Genomic DNA, 17,539 nt, shown 5'->3' with positions numbered 1-17,539 from the left:
ACTTATCCAAAAAAGTAGAGACAGTGAAAGTTTCCGTAATCTGACGACTGAAGGGCCTGTATTGTGCTGTAAGTTTTCAATGCTTATATTTCTACGTTTCTAATGTGAAACATAAACGAAAAATTAAAGAAACATGGAAAGTTTCCCTAATCTGACGGAAACCGGATATGGAGGATAAGTCCGATGTGTGGGTCAAATTCTTTGCTCTCACTGATTGACAAAGAGATCCTCACACCCACCGCACCAGACACACTCACAGCCTGTGATTGGAACTGGGTGTTAATGAGAGTGTTAGAGGATATTAATGTGGTAATTAAGGACACAATCAGCAGCTCTGTGTTATGATCAGAGTAAATCATGTCAGAGAAGATTGCATTCTGTCCTGAGATGTACAGAAGTTGTGGAAGTCCAGTTTTGGGACAACAACAACCCTGAATAGTTGCATCAATTGTCTGGTGAGAAACAGTTTACTGCTATTTGTAAATGCTGTGTGTAAGAGCAACACGTTTGTTTTCTGTCTGCATTGTATTCTGAGTTACGTGTTTAATACGAAAACCAGTCAGGTGAGTGGGGACATGGTAAAAGCGAAGGGATAAGTTATGTATGCGTACTTTGTTGTGGGCTGTTTTGAGCCTGGGACTGGCAGATGTCATATCTTTTGTTGACAGATTAATTGCAATTTAATTTATGATTAATTATGCAGAAAATTCATCGCTTACATATTGTATGTTGCTGATAAAGGATCAAATATCTGTCTCTGACATTTTAGAATGTCATTCGCGGAGTGATTGGAGGTGCATCATGCAAGGAGAACACTCTGTGTGAGGACACCAGCAGCGGTAATTGATTTGGTAGAATTGGCCGCTCTGCTGTGATTATTTCAAATATACCACTGTTCATTTAGTTCAATTTGACAGAAATGAATTGAAATGTAATCCCTCACTTTGAGAAATATCACACCATCTTTCTGATCCATCTGTTCCTTTAACTTTGAGATTTCCTCCTGAATAATCCTTATATTCTCTTGAATCTTAAGAAGATTTTTCTCCATTGGATTTAGAATCCTCGCCTCTTCCTTCCTGAGATCCCTGAGTAAGCTGTGCTCTTTCTCAGTGATAATCTGGCGCAGTTCAGCAAACTGGGATGTGATGTGGGACTGAAGGTTGTGTGACTGTTCCTGTCGAATGAAAGGTGAAGATTAGTTTACTGCATTGCTGTGTTGTATTTCCTTTTGACATTAAGGTCCATTGGGGTCCATACTACTTCTGAGACATTCCCATCAACCCCATTCCCTCACGTTTTCCTGAAACCTATTCTCCCTCATTGGCCCATTAACTCCCACCTGATTCACACACACTCTCCCCCACCATTTAACCAGCATGTTCTTGGGATGCGTCTACAACCGTCATTGCCACAGGGAGAGCATACAAAATCCACACAGACAGCAGCAGAGGTCAGGATCGGACCCAGGTCACTGGAGCTGCGATACTCGGCTATTCTGCATTAAATGGAGCAAAACTCAACAGTAATATCAGAAATTCCGCACAGGAAGCCTCACCCGAACTCCGGAAATCTTCTCTTTCTGTTGCTGCTCCTTTTCCTGGAAGTCTGATTTCTTTTTTGTGAGAGAGTCTAAGGAAGATTTTAGCTGATCCTGGAAGTCAGAGAGTGAAGGAAATAGAAACAAAGATGCATCAAAAGAAACAGGTGATCAAACCCAATTATCAAAACAAAATGCCGGAGGAACTCAGTGAGTCAGGCAGCATCTATTCAGGGTAAATAAACAGTCGGTGTTTCGGGATGAGACCCTTCATTAGGACTGGGAAGGAATGGGACAGAAGCCAGAATAAAAAGGTTGGGGATGAGAACCAGCTGACAGGTGACGGGTGAGACAACGTGAGGGGGAACGGGGGGGAGGGTGATGAAGTGAGAAGCTGAGAGGGGACAGGTGGAAGAGGTCAGGGCTGGAGAAGAAGGAAGATAATACGAAAGGACAATCGACCATGGAAGAACCGGGGGGGGGGGTGGATTTGGGGCTGTTTGGATCCCTGAATGTTGGTGAGGCAGGGGTTGGTAGGAGTCAGGTGTAGCACTTGTCCCGTTTGCAGGTATCGGTGTCAGGAGGGAGATCAGTGGGGAGGAGCGAGTGGATAAAAGGGAGTTATGTAGAGAGCGATCCCTATAGAGCGTGGAGAGTTGTAGTGCTGGAGGGTGGGAGTGGGCCTTTGCTTCGTGGTAGAATCCGTTTGGAGATGGCGAACGGTGGGGGGATGATATGTTGTTTATGGAGGCTCGTGTCGTGTACAATAGACCAAGGGGTGAGAATCAAATTCGAGTTAGTTTTACCTTGTAGAGTGTAACAGCTTCTTTAATCGGCATGAAGCGGTGCTCTCTGTGTTCCTGCGCGTCTCCACAGACCAGACATATCAGTGTCTTCTCCGTTTCACAAAACAGCTTCAGTTCTTCCTCATGTTCCTCGCAGTAAAGTTTACTTTCCTTCCCTTTGGGATTCCGGTTTAGATTTTGAGCTTTTTCAGCCAGATTTGCTAAGGCCCGATTCACCCTGAGGGTGCGGTCAGCAAACTCCTCTCTACATTCCGGGCAGGAGTTTCTCTCCTCCCTTTCCCAACACCGTGTGATACAAGAGCGACAGAAGTTGTGCCCGCACTCCAGTATAACCGGATCGGTGAAGAAATCCAGGCAGACGGGACAAATTACCTCCTCGGTCCAACTCTCGGCCTTTCTTTTCGAAGCCATGTTAACTCCCGGCACTTCCTGATTCAGAATGCTTTCACTTTCGGGGAGCTGCTGATCGCCTGCAGTACCGCGATTGTCCACTACGCGCGCTGCAGACTCGGGGAATGAATATTATGTCACTGCGTATGTTCAGTGGGAAAGAATTGTGGCCATTTCCATATCAGCGTGGGATCAGAAACACATTCAGTAGTTCCTAACAGAAATGAAAACTCGGCCATGGACTGCCTAAGCCCGGCTACGAACGGAGGAGTGTTGGGCATGGTTCTAGCAACCCCATCTCGTAAAAGCCCAGTGCGACAGAAACGTCAACTAAATCTCGAAAGGCCTCATCCCTGGGATCGGAAGGACGTTCCGCTGGAAGACGATTGAATCGTGTGGATAGAGGGAAGCCACAGGCCCGATCAAATCACGGCCCTGGGCAGAGGAATCTGGCGAGCCTGTGTCCCGGTGGCGTGATGGGCTAAAGAAGAAGCAGAACAGAAATGAAAACGGACAGAAAAGCCTGGTTCAGTCTGAGGCAGGACTGAAAGGGGCAAATTCTGAAAAGAGAGGCACAAGAGACTGCAGATGCTGTAATCTCGAGTAGGAAACATGATGCTAGAAAACTGAGCAGTGACTAGTGGGGTACCGCAAGGCTCAGTGCTGGGACCCCAGTTGTTTACAATATAAATTCATGATTTAGACGAGGGAATTAAATGCAGCATCTCCTAGTTTGCAGATGACACGTAGCTGGGCGGCGGTGTTAGTTGTGAGGAGGATGCTAAGAGGATGCAGGGTGACTTAGATAGGTTAGGTGAGTGGGCAAATTCATGGCAGATGCAATTTAATGTGGATAAATGTGAGATATCCACTTTGGTTGCAAGAACAGGAAAACAGATTATTATCTGAATGGTGGCCAATTAGGAAAAGGGGAGGTGCAACGAGACCTGGGTGTCATTGTACACCAGTCATTGAAGGTGGGCATGCAGGTACAGCAGGCGGTGAAAAAGGCAAATGGTATGTTGACATTCATAGCAAAAAGATTTGAGTGTAGGAGCAGGGAGGTTCTACTGCAGTTGTACAAGGCCTTGGTGTGACCGCACCTAGAGTATTGTGTGCAGTTTTGGTCCCCTAATCTGAGGAAAGACATTCTTGTCATAGAGGGAGTACAAAGAAGGTTCACCAGATTGATTCCTGGGATGGCAGGACTTTCATATGAAGAAAGACTGGATCGACTAGGCCTATACTCACTAGAATTTAGAAGATTGAGGGGGGATCTTATTGAAACTTATAAAATTCTAAAGGGATTGGACAGGCTAGATGGAGGAAGATTGTTTCCGATGTTGGGGAAGTCCAGAACGAGGGGCCACAGTTTAAAGAAAAAGAGGAAGCCTTTTAGGACCGAGATGAGGAAAAAGTTCTTCACACAGAGAGTGGTGAATCTGTGGAATTCTCTGTCACAGGAAACAGTTGAGGCTGGTTCATTGGCTAAATTTAAGAGGAAGTTAGATGTGGCCCTTGTCGCTAAAGGGATCAGGGGGTATGGAGAGAAAGCAGGTACAGGGTTCTGAGTTGGATGATCAGTCATGATCATACTGAATGGCGGTGCAGGCTCGAAGGGCCGAATGGTCTACTCCTGCACCTAGTTTCTATGTTTCTATGTCAGGCAGAATCTGTGGAGAGGAATGTACAATCGACTTTCAAGGTCGAGATCATTCATTCCAAAATGTCGATTCTCCATTTCCTTCCACAGATGCTGCTTGACCCGCTTAGTTCCTCTAGCCGCTCGATTTTGTTTTCCTCCGGGTTTAAGAGAGAGAGAGACTGGGCTGTAAAACCTGGGTTAAGTAAATATTTAAAGCAGCTATTAAATCAGTTCATGCTGTCAGGCTCCCGCTGGTTAATCCCCTATCGTGCCCCAATTTCAGCTCCAGATATTATCTGAAAACCCCGTCTCTGTGTCCAGACTCCATATCAGAGCTCCGTGTCAAGATTCCTCCTGCTCGCTGTTCAAAGTTCACGTCTGCGCAAGCATCCCAACTCAATCTCCGTGCCTGAGTCCTGCGCTTGGGTTCTCCTCAGTCGCTTTGAGTAACAGAACGAACTGGCCATTTCCGTGCTACCTGTTCCCTTCGGCCAAAAGGGAGGGCTCACCAGTAGAAAGGAGAGTCAGACAACATTCCCTTCCGTCCCCCAAACCCGGATGCAGATCCAAGCTACTGAAAACTACCACCAACAGTCCCTGTCTCTGTCCGCCTTGGTGGACTCCGGTGCCGAGGGGAATCTGTTGGATGAAGACACAGCTTCCCGGGCCGGAATTCCTCGGGAGCCGTTGAGTACCCCTCTGGAGGCCCAGGCACTGGACGGAAGACGTCTGGCCCGAGTCACTCACTGAACACCACCACTGTGTTTGTTTCTCTCTGGGAACCATCGGGAACAGGTACAATTTCACCTAATTTCCTCTCCTCAAGCTCCTATAGTTCTTGGGTATCCCTGGATAAGCCGCCATAACTCCCACATTGATTGGTCCACTGGGAAGATAGCCGGCTGGAGTCCGTTTTGTCACTCCGCTTGTCTACAGTCGGCCCTTTCCCCTGTAAAAGCCACCGCGACCTCGTCTGCCGCTGAACCCCCTGACACGTCCGGGGCTCCAGCGGAGTACCACGACCTGGGGCAGGTGTTTAGTATGCACCGGGCCCTTTCCCTGCCTCCACTCCGACCATACGATTGTGCTATTGACCTTCTCCCCGGAGCTCCTCTCCCCACCAGTCGGCTCTATAACATGTCCTGACCAGAGAGGGAAGTAATGGAGGATTACATCAGTGAATCTCTCGCGGCGGGCATTACCCGACCCTCATCCTCCCCGGCGGGCGCAGGGATCTTCTTTGTGTGGAACAGGGTTGGTTCACTACGTCGTCCATCGACTAGCGAGGCCCAAATTATAAACCATAAAGAACGAGTATCCACTGCCCCTCATAAACTCCACTTTCCAACCACTTCACGGAGCCACCACCTTCTCCAGGTGGGACCCACGAAGCGCCTGCCATCTGGCCAGAATAAGGGAGGGAGACGAGTGGAAAACGGCACTCAACACCCATCTAGGTCACTTCGAATACCTGGTCATGCCATTCGGCCTCATCAATGCCCCCGCTGATCTTCCAAGCCCTGATTAATAATATCCTAAGTGATTTTATTAACCGTTTTGTATTTGTTTATCTGGATGGCATCCTCATCTTCTCCAGCAGTTTCCAGGAACACAGCCATCATGTCAGTTAGGTTCTACGGAGGCTTTGGGAGAACAGATTATTCGTTAAAGCTGAGAAGTGTGAGTTCCATGCCCCCTCAGTCAGCTTCTCAAGGTCCATCACCGAGAGCGGATCCCGAGAAGATCCGGGCGTTTGCCGAGCGGTCATGACCCACGACAAGCAGGCAACTCCAGCCATTTCTGGGCTTCGCGAACTTCTATCGCCGGTTCATCAGGGAGTATGGTCGGGTGGCGGCGCCCCTTACCCACCGAGGACCCCTTTCCATTTGGACCCCGAAGCTGACTCAGCGTTCTCAGAGCTGAAGAGACGTGTCACCTCCGCTCCCATCCTAGTCGAACCAGACCCGTCTTGTCGATTCAAGGTGGATGTCGACGCCTCCGACTCTGGGGTGGGAGCGCTCCTCTCCCAAAGTTCAGGTCCTGATCAGAAACTTTATCCCAGTGCCTTCCTTTCTCGCCAGCGGTCTCCCGCCGAATGAACTTACGACGTAGGGAACCGGGAGTTACTGGCGGTCAAACTCGCTTTGGAGGAGTGGAGGCACTGACTGGAGGGAGCGGAACATCCGTTCATCATCTGGAGCGAACGCAAGATCCTCGCATACATCCAAACCGCATAACGCCCGAATTCCCGCCATCCCGTGGGGCATTATGTTTTGGCCGGTGCAGGTTCACCCTCACCTATCGTCCGGGGTCCAAGAACGGGAAGCCCGATGGTCTGTCCCGTCAATACGTTTCCGAGAAGGAACTTCCCAACCCCGAGACCATCCTTCCACCATCCTGTGTAGTGGCTGCACTCGCCTGGGAGATCGAGGCCATAGTTAAAGTGGCCCAACGGACTCAACCTGACCCTGGCAACGGACCCTCCAATCGCACCTTTGTGCCCGATTCTGTTCGATCTCAGGTTCTCCAGTGGGGGCACACGTCTCGTTTCGCCTGCCATCCCGGGATCGATCGGACTCTGTCCCTCCTGAAGAGACATTTCTGCTGGCCCTCCTTGGACACTCCCGTTCCTTTGTCTCTGTCTGTTCTGCTTGCACCCGCGGAAAAGCCTCCCACCGACCACCTGCTGGATTGCTTCGTCCCCTACCTGTCCCGAGCCGCCGCTGGTCTCACATCACGCTGGATTTTGTTACGGGACTACCTCCTTTAGATGGGAACACTGTCGTACTCACCGTGGTGGACGGCTTCTCCAGAGTGGTGCACTTCATAGCCCTTCCCAAACTCCCTACAGCTCGGAGAACAGCCGACCTTCTCGTCCATCACGTCTTCCGCCTGCACCCCTCTGACATTATTTCTCTTGTCAGCCACGGTTATACTATTTTGCCATTTGAGTATTTGTTTATTTTTGGAATACACCTATCCTTCACCTTCCTCATTTTCTCAGAAACTGACACCATTTCTGCTCTGCTCTCATCCCTGCCAACATCTCCTTCCAATTTGCTTTGGCCAACTCCTCTCTCAGACCACTGTAATTTCTTTCACTTCTCTGAAATACTACAATGACAGACTTTACTGTCTCCTTATCAAATTTCAAGTTGAACTCAGTCATGTTGTGAGCACTGCTTCCTAAGGTTTCTTTTAACTACTCACCTCTTGTTCAATACATAACACCCAATCCAGTAGAGCTGTTCCCCGAGTAGGCTCAACGACAAACTGCTCTAGAAAGCCATCACATTGCATTCAACAAACTCACTCTCTTGAGATCCTTTACCAACCTGATTTTCCCAATTGACCTGCATGTTGAAATCTCCCATGATTATCATAACATTGTCCTTTTCATCAGCGTTTTCTATTTCCAGTTGTAATTTGTGGGCCTCAACCCCTGACTGTTGGGAGGCCTGTATATCACTGGTGTCAGTGTCATTTTTACTTTTCCAGTTCCTTACCTCAACCCACAAGATACAACATCTTCCAATCCTATGTCACATCTTGCAGCTGATTTACCAGCAGAGCCGCGTCACCCCATTAGCCTTCCTTCCTTCCTTCCTCCGATACATTGTGTAACCTTGAACATTCAGATCCCAACTACAACCATCCTTCAGCCACGATTCCGTGATTGAGATATAACTCCATGCATTGAGATATAACACTTTGTGTACTGTATCTGCTACACTTTTTTATTCTGCATCCGTAATGCACTGATACTCACCCTGCTGGCTGCCATTTTGTCCTCTCATCTGTCCGCCCTATCTGACAGTCTGACTGCACGCTATTTTGCATTTTTACCAGAAGTCCTATCCCTTCACTCCAATTTCCAACCCCACCCCCACCAGATTAGTTTAAACCCTCCGCAACAGCTCCATCAAACCTCTCTGAGAATATTGTCTCCCTCAGGTCCAGGTGCGACCCATCCCTTTTGTGCAAGTCATTCCTCCTCCAGAAGAGATCCGAATGATCCAAGAACCTGAATCCCTGTCCCCAGCACCATCTTCTCAGCCATGTTTATCTGTCAAATTATCCTGTTTCTACCCTCCCCAGCACGTGGCACAGGCAGCAATCCAGAAATCACAACCCTGGGGGTGCTGCTTCTGAGCTTTCTACCAAGCTCTCCAAATTCTATTTTCAGGACCTCTTTGCTTTTACTTCCAATGTCATTGTCCCAAAATTTACCAAGATATCTGGCTCTTTTCCCTCCCTCTCTAAATTGCTGCAAACACGATCCGAGACATCCCTGACCCTGGCACCCAGGAGGCAACATAACATTCAGGTATCCCCTTCACATCCACAGATTCTACTGTCTGTTCCCCTGACGATTGAGTCCCCTGTCAGTACAGCTCCCCGCTTCTCCATCTAACATCAGTGAGAGTTGCGGGTTCAGGAGGGGGTGGGGTGAAGACCTGTGTCAGTCAGAGTCTGCACTCACAGCGCACGAAGGACTTGTGTATTTTCCTGACAATCCTGGTAACCACACTGATGCCCGCTTTTATTCCCTACAATATCATTAAGTCAGTATTAAATTCCCAGCTCTTGTGGAAGGACTCAAGCTCATGTTTTGGCGTGTTAGTGCAGTGTGCCTGGTATCAGGACACAATGGTTCATCTACCAGTCCCGTGTATTGGTTGTATTGTGACCCTGTGCTGGTGTGTCCAGGGGTCTGACATCTCCAGCTGACCATGTAACAGTGATTGCCCCCACTCGGTGCAGTTGATTTGGAATAAACATTAGTTCCCTTTCACCCCATTATTACAGCCAATGCTTGCCTCAGATGTAACTTAATTGTGTCTCATAAACAAGAAGAAATAAATCTCTGTAAGTTTTACCTCGGTTAATGGCATCAAGTGTTTCTCTCAGCACTGTGTTCAACAAATAGAAGCGATCGAATTTTTCAACTGGTAGGGCCTCATCTGTCACTGACAATTCCTGGACATCGTCACTGATTCTGTAAATGTTAAACTGCTGGTGATAAACTGGAATTTTGAAGTATTTCACAAATCCATAGAGGGTTTCAGTAAAGACCATGTCCTACCTCCTGTTCCGACAAGCTTCCTCCTGAAATAATAAAGCACAAATCTGATTCGACTTGGACTTACAGTCCACATCCTGAATTTCATCCAAATCATTACAAGGTGTTGGAAATTCCCATTCCTACAGTCACAAACACACACCAGCAATACAGAACCACGGGGTAAATTACAGGGAAAGTTTCTGAAAGTTAGACCATTACTGAGAGGATGAAACTTACAGGAAAGGCAGGACAGGCTGTGCATTACCATCTGGATAAGGCGTCAGAATGATTAAATGGAACAATTTAAGATTAGTGATGGATTTGATTGCGCTAAGGTGGAAAAAGTACCTCATTATGGCTCACACGAGAGGACACAGGTGCTTGGAAGTAGTACGGAGGAGATGTCGGGTAAGTGTTTTGGAATGGGTGGAATGAGCTGCCGGCAACGAAGGTGGAGGCGGATGCGATAGGGTCTTTCACAAGACTCCTACACAGGTACATGGAGCTTGGAAAAATAGAAAGCTATGGGTAACTCGAGGTAATTTCTAAAGTGAGTAGATGTTCGGCACAGCATTGTGGGCCAAAGAGACTGTATTGTGCTGTAGGTTTTCTTTGTTTCTATGTTTCTATTTATGGGGAGACCTTCAGTCCAAGATAAAATGCCAGGAGGTTTTTAGTAAATCCCACAAGAAATTTAGTGAAGAGGATGTGGAACTCAACGCCACAGTGGTGGTTGAAATGGATGAGCAGAGATTGAATGTAATGGGGAGGATGGATAAACACGTGAGGGACCAGGGAGTTCAGGGCACTGTTGCTGGTTGTGGTGAGTAGGTGGCAGGAGGCTTGTACAGAGGGGAAATTGATAGAAGATGGACCGAATGGCCTGCTCATGACAGAGAATGGGACACAATCCCATGTAAAACTTATCTGAAAAGGTAGAAACAGTGTAAGTTTCCGTAATCTGATGGAAACCGGATGTGGAGGTTAAGTCTGATGTGTGGGTCACATTCTTTGTTCTCACTGATTGACAGAGAGACCCTCACACCCACCGCACCAGACATACTCACAGCCTATGACTGGAACTGGGTGTTAATGGGAGTTTTAGAGGATATTTAATGAGGTAATTAAAGACACAATCAGCACCTCTGTGTTATGATCAGAGTAAATCATTTCAGAAAAGATTACATTCTGTCCTGGGATGTACAGAAGTTGTGGAAGTCCAGTTTTGGGGAAACAACAACCCTGAATAGTTGCATCATGTGTCGGTGAGAAACAGTTTATTGACATTTGTAAATGCTGTGTGTAGGAGCAACACATCTGTTTTCTGTCAGCATTGTATTCTGTGTTATGTGTTTATTACGATAATCAGTCACGTGAGTGGGGACGTGGTAAAAGTGAAGGGAATAAGTTACATATTTGTACTTTGCTCTGGGCTGTTTTGAGCCTGCGACTGGCAGATGCTATATCTTATGTTGACCGATTCATTGCAGTTTAATTTACGATGTATTATGCTGAAATTTCATTGCTTAAATATTGTATGTTGCTGATAAAGAATCGAATATCTGTCTCCGATCTGTCTAACACTCTGTGTGAGGACACCAGCAGCGGCAATTGATTTGGTAGAATTGGCCGCTGTGCTGTGTTTATTTCAAATATACCACTGTTCATTTAGTTCAATTTTAAATTAACAAATTGAAATGTAATCCCTCACCTTGAGAAATATCACACCGTCTTTTTGATCTATCTGTTCCTTTAACTCTGAGATTTCCTCCTGAATAATCCTGATATTCTCTTGAATCTTAAGAAGATTTTTCTCCATTGGGTTGAGAATCCTCTTCTCTTCTTCCCTGAGATCCCTGAGTAAACTCTGCTCTTTCTCAGTGATAATCTGGCGCAGTTCAGCAAACTGGGATGTGATGTGGGATTGAAGGCTGTGTGACTGTTTCTGTCAAATGAAAGGTGAAGATTAGTTTACTGTATTGTTGTGTTGTATTTCCTTATGACATCAAGGTGACCATTCGGTCCATTTGGGTCTATACTACTTCTGAGACATTCCCATCAACCCCATTCCCTCACGTTTTCCTGAAACCTATTCTCCCCATTGACCCATTAACTCCCACCTGATTCACATTCTCCCTTCCCCACCCTCACAGGGATAACTTTAATTAACCATTTATCCAGCTTGTCCTTGGAAAGTGTCTGAAACTGTCATGGCCACAGGGAGAGCATGCAAACTCCACACAGACAGCAGCAGAGGGCAGGATCGAACCTAGGTCACTGGAGCTGCGATACTCGGCTATTCTGCATTAAATGGAGCAAAACTCGACAGTAATATCAGAAATTCCGCTCAGGAAGCCTCACCCGAACTCCGGATATCTTCTCTTTCTGTTGCTGCTCCTTTTCCTGGAAGTCTGATTTCTTTTTTGTGAGAGAGTCTAAGGAAGATTTTAGCTGATCCTGGAAGTCAGAGAGTGAAGGAAATAGAAACAAAGATGCATCAAAAGAAACAGGTGATCAAACCCGATTTTCACACAAAATGCCGGAGGAACTCAGTGAGTCAGGTAGCATCTATGCAGGGGAAATAAACAGTCGGTGTTTCGGGATGAGACCCTTCATTAGGACTGGGAAGGAATGGGACAGAAGCCAGAATATAAAGGTTGGGAATGAGAACCAGCTGACAGGTGACGGGTGAGACAACGTGAGGGGGAACGTGGGGGAGGGTGATGAAGTGAGAAGCTGAGAGGGGACAGGTGGAAGAGGTAAAGGGCTGGAGAAGAAGGAATCTGATACGAGAGGATAACCGATCATGTTAGAAACGGGAGGAATGCGACTGATTGGGTCCTGCGTGATGACGAGGGAGGAGGTGCAGGAATCAGATGTTGCAATTGTCCCGCTCGCAGGCATCAGTGACAGGAGGGAGATCAGTGGAGAGGATCTGGTGGATAAGGGAGTTATGTAGACAGCGATCCCTACAGATCCTGGAGACTTGTGGGGAGGGAGTGGAGGGGGGTTGTTGGAGGGAAAGATGTGCTTGGTGGTGGAATCCCTTTGGGGATGGGGAACGATATGTTGCGAAGAACGATATGTTGGTTATGGAGGTTATGGCGGTGTTGAGGATGGAGTGAGTATCGATTCAGGGTTAGATTTACCTTGCAGATTTTAACAGCTTCTTTAATCGGCTTGAAGCGGTGCTCTCTGTGTTCCTGCGCGTCTCTACAGATCAGACAGATTAGTGTCTTGTCCGTTTCACAGAACAGCTTCAGTTCTTCCTCATGTTCCTCGCAGTGACGTTTACTTTCCTTCCCTTTCGGATTCAGGTTTAGGTTTCGAGCTTTTTCGGCCAGATTTGCTAAGGCCCGATTGACCTTGAGGGTGCGGTCAGCAAACTCCTCTCTACATTCCGGGCAGGAGTTTCTCTCCCACCTTTCCCAACACCGTGTGATACAAGAGCGACAGAAGTTGTGTCCGCACTCCAGTATAACCGGATCGGTGAAGAAATCCAGGCAGACGGGACAAATTGTCTCCTCGGTCCAACTCTCGGCCTGTCCTTTCGAAGCCATGTTAACTCCCAGCACTCGCTGATTCGGAATGCTTTCACTTTCGGGGAGTGGCTGATCCCCTGCAGTACCGCGATTGTCCACTACGCGCGCTGCAGTCTCAGGGAGTGAACATTATGTTGCTGGATGTGTTCAATGGGAAGTAATAGTGGTAATTTCCATCGCAGCGTGGGATTAGCAACACATTAAACAGATCAGAACATAAATGAAAACTCGGTCATGGACTGTCTACGCCCGGCTGCGAAAGAAGAGGAGTTGGGCCTGGGTTTGCAACCTCATCCCGAAAAGTGGCAGTGCACAGAACTCGAACTCAAAGGCCTCATCCCTGAGATCGGACGGACCTTCCCCTGGAAGACGATTGAAGTCGTGTAGTGAAAGGAGAAGCCACAGGGCCAGTACCCTTCGCCCTGGACAGGGGGACTCTGACGAGCTGCTGTTGACGGCCTGTGCTCCATAGGAGTGATTGGCTAAAGAAGAAGCAGAACAGAAATGAAGCCGGAGAGAAGAGCCTGGTTCAGTCTGAGGCAGGACTGAAAGGGACAAGTTCTGAAAAGAGAGGCACAAGAAACTGCAGATGCTGGAATCTCGGGTAAGAAACTCGAGGGACTGAGAGCGTCAGACAACATCTTTGGAGAGAAATGTAAAATCGACTTTCAGGTCGAGATCCTTCAGCTGGACTGTCTCAACCCGAAATCTCGATTGCCATTTCCCTCAGATGTTGCCTGATCCATTGGGTTCCTCCAGCAGCTAGTTTTTTAATTTTTTTTCTCGCGGTGTAAAGAGAGTCAGATTGGGGTATAAAACCGGGTTTAAGTAACTATTTAAACAACTATTAAATTAGTTCATGCCATGAAAGTGGGGATGTCGAGAGAATATTGTGCTGTGACAAGACGGATGCCGTGGCTGCAGGGAAAGGACAGGACTTTGACATTCCACGTCACAGGGTTGAAAAGATTATTTTGGTCGGTGAAGTACTGAAGAAACTTTTTGACTTTACCCATGTCTGTCCCAGCTCCAGTGAAAGGCCAGTTTCCACAATTCTGGACAGAGCCCAGACGTTGATGTTTTTAAAAATCAAAATAAGCATTATTTGCCATGAAATATTCACAGGGATAAACCGTGCAATGTCTTTACCCGAGGATCAGTGAGACTTCTGTCACGCAGCTGCTGTGGCACAGGCCCTTGCATCTTTCTCCACAGATCTTCGCCAGCCCACAGTCCGCAAAGAGGTGAGTGATGGTCTCGTCTCCACTGCAGTAATCTCGGGGCAGCGCGCTGTGGGAGTGATCTCCGGGCATGCAGCAAGGATCAGACTGGGAGGGGCCCTCTCGCCGCCAGACAGGCGAAGATTGGCACGATGATCAGACTATTTCATCGCCCTCCTGATGAACCGACACAAGGTGTTGGATTCGGCCCGGTACATCCCGGGTGGATCCTCCCAACCACTGAGCACATCGACATGAAACGCTGTCGGAGTAGAGCAGCGTCCATCATCAGAGATGCTCACCACCCAGACCAGGCTCTTTTCCCGCTGCTGCACTCGGGTAGAAACCTCAGGACTCGCACCCCCAGGGTCAGAAACAGTTACTACCCCCAGCCTGGTAAAGATTGGCACGATGATCAAACTATTTCATCACCCTCCTAATGAACCGACACAAGGTGTTGGATTCGGCCCGGTACATCCCGGGTGGATCCTCCCAACCACTGAGCACATCGACATGAAACGCTGTCGGAGTAGAGCAGCATCCACCATCAGGGATGCTCACCACCCTGGCCAGGCTCTTTTCTCGCTGCTGCAATCAGGGAGAAGGTACAAGAGCCTCAGTTCCCGCACACCAGGTTCAGGAACAGTTACTACCCCTCAACCATCAGGCTCGGGAACAACAGAGGGTAACAACACTCACTTACCGTCCATTGAGATGCTCCCAGAACCAAACATCATATCAAAATGAGTGAAATCGGAGGTGGTCTGACTGAGACTGATCGCATTGGGCCTGTCTCAGAATTAGAGAAGTAAAAGGGACAGGCTCAATCTCACAGGATATTGACAGGGTCGGGGCAGGAATGATGTTTCCCCTGGCTGGACTGTGGAACCAGGGTTCACAGACTGAATATCACAGTTCACCTCAGCAGGACTGAGATGAGGAGAAATTTCCTCAACAGTGGAAGTTTGGAATTTTCTCCACAGGGTTTTTAATTTTGGGGCTCAGCGCTGATGGGGACATTGCAGGAAAGTGGTGTTGAGGTTAAAGGTCCGACATGGAGAGGGTACAGATGAATTTCACAAGGATGATTCCAGGAATGAAAGGGTTATTATACGAGGAATATTTGATGTCTGTGTGTCTGTACTCGGTTGAATTCAAAATGGTGAGGGGAATCTGATTGAAACCTTTTGAATGTTAACAGGTAGACAGAGTAGATGTGGAAAGGATATTTCCCATGGTGTGAGAGTCTCGGACAAGAGGCACAGCCTCAGGATAGGAGGGGCGCCCTTTGAAAACTGAGAATCGGAGAAATGTCTTCAGACAAAGCGTGATGAATTTGTGGAATTTGTTGCCACATGCAGCTGTGGAGGCTACCTCGTTGGGTGTATTTAAGGCAGAGATTGATAGGTTATTGACTGGACATGACATCAAAGGTTACGGGGAGAAGGCCTGGAACTGGGGGTGAGGAGGGAAAAAAGGATCAGCCATGATTGAACGGCGGAGCAGACTCGATGGGCCAGATGGCCTAATTCTGCCCCTATGTCTTATGGTCTTATAGTGTTACGTTCCGAGTGGGGCAGAACAGGCACAAGGGGCCGAATAGTCACACCTCCTCCTGTTTCTTATTTTCTAAAGCACGAGTTTACCTTTGCGCCTTGTTCTTCCTTGGTTTTCAGCCGTTCGGATTGCACAGGGGAGCGGTGAGAGCTCCGGAGAACCATCGGCAGCCGCTGCGGTTATTCCATGTTCCTGTTATTTATCGCTATTTATTTGTTTGCATTTGCACAGTTTGTTGTCGTCTGCACTCTGGCTGGTCTTTCACTGATCCAGGTATAGTTACTATCCTGCAGATTTTCTCCTTATTTCCGCAGCAAAGTGCTTCTCGGGGTTGTATGTATGTGGTGACTTATCTGAACTCTGATAATAAAATCGACTTTGAACTTTGAGCCTCGGGGAACTTGCTCTGATTCTGAGAACAAACTGTGACTGACATCTCCAGCTCCCGGTAGCAGCCCGTCCTCAGACACACTCACAGCCAATCAGCGGCACTGGTAGGAGAGTCTTGCTCCTATTGGTTGAGGAGTGTCAGTGGGCGGGATGCTGAATGTTCGGATCGGTCCGAGGTTTGGAGCTGAGAGCGAGTGGACCCGGGGAGAGGCCGGAGATCGGGAGCTACACTTCGGGTAAAGGTTGCAACACCGGCCGGGTGAATCCTTCCCGTGGCAGAGATTCCGTGAGATGTTTCAGCTGCACGGAGGGTGCCCGGTCTTTTCCTGCCGAGGATCGGGGCCTGTTGTCGGGAGTTTCCTCCCAGACCTGTTTCCTGCTGCTGGGAGCCTGGATCTGACTCGCAAGAGCAGCCGATGGATCTCCGGTGCTCTCACCGCTCCCCTGTGCAACCGGACGGGCCGAAGGCAGAACAAGGCGCAAAGGTAAGTTCGTGCTTTGGAAAATAGGAAACCGGAGTAGGCGTGGCCATTCGGCCACTTGCGCATGTTCCGCCTTTCACTCCGATCATGGCTGATGTTTGACCTCAGTGACACTTTCCTGCAACGTTCCCATCTTCGCTCAGCCCTTCAATATTCCTTCTGAATTTAGAAAACTTGCGGGAAAAATCCAAAGATTCTCCGCACTCCTCATCTAAGTCCTGTCAGCTGACATCGGATTCTGAGTCTGTGACCCCTTATTCAACACCCTGTGAGGAAAAACGTCATCACTGCCCCCACCCTGTCAATACCCTGTGAGACTGTGTCTGTCTCAGTCAGACCACTTGTTATTTTGCTAATTTTGAGACAGGCCCGGTCAGTATAATCTCTCCGAGGACACTACCTCACCTCCTAAATCAATCTGGGAAATCTCTTCATTCCCTTCATCCCACAGGCTGACTCCGGGAGGGAGACCAGACCTGTGCACAGTGTTCCATGTACGCTCTCACCAGAACCCCATATACCTTCAGAGGAGATCTTTATTCTTCTATTCAAACCTTCCTTCCCATTCAATGCTCTTCATTTAATATCGAACTCAAACAGTGAACAGACACAACACAGCCTCAGCCATGAATTTAAAGGGCTGGTGTTGCAACAGTTTGAGCTTCATACCGGGGGGCACGGAGCAAGCAGGGTGTCACAAAGGGAGGAATGTGGGAGTGTTGTATGTCTGAGCCCAGCTGTGTGTGTCTGTGTATCAGAATCAGGTTTAATAACAGCGGTGTATGTGGTGAAATTTGTTGTTTTGTGAAGGCAATGCATAGTAATAGAAAGTATAAATTACAATAAGTATTTATAAAATTAAATTTGAAATGTAGTGCAAAACGAGAGGAAAAATCCTGAGG

General features: G+C 48.0%; 1 protein-coding gene across 1 annotated transcript; it reads right to left on the bottom strand.

Moving 5' to 3' along the window:
• Positions 1-9,443: 9,443 nt before the first annotated feature.
• Positions 9,444-14,942, bottom strand: LOC140720208 (zinc-binding protein A33-like). The gene is made up of 5 exons (XM_073035095.1): positions 14,912-14,942; positions 12,596-12,795; positions 11,808-11,903; positions 11,158-11,391; positions 9,444-9,490 (listed from the first exon to the last, which is right to left on the bottom strand). Exons 1-5 carry the CDS (start codon positions 14,940-14,942, stop codon positions 9,464-9,466), a joined length of 588 nt encoding a protein of 195 aa, XP_072891196.1. The 3' UTR covers positions 9,444-9,463.
• Positions 14,943-17,539: the final 2,597 nt, after the last annotated feature.

Source organism: Hemitrygon akajei, unplaced genomic scaffold (genome assembly GCF_048418815.1).
Source record: "Hemitrygon akajei unplaced genomic scaffold, sHemAka1.3 Scf000038, whole genome shotgun sequence".
Lineage (NCBI taxonomy): Eukaryota > Metazoa > Chordata > Chondrichthyes > Myliobatiformes > Dasyatidae > Hemitrygon > Hemitrygon akajei.
This window is presented reverse-complemented; position numbering and strand designations above follow the sequence as displayed.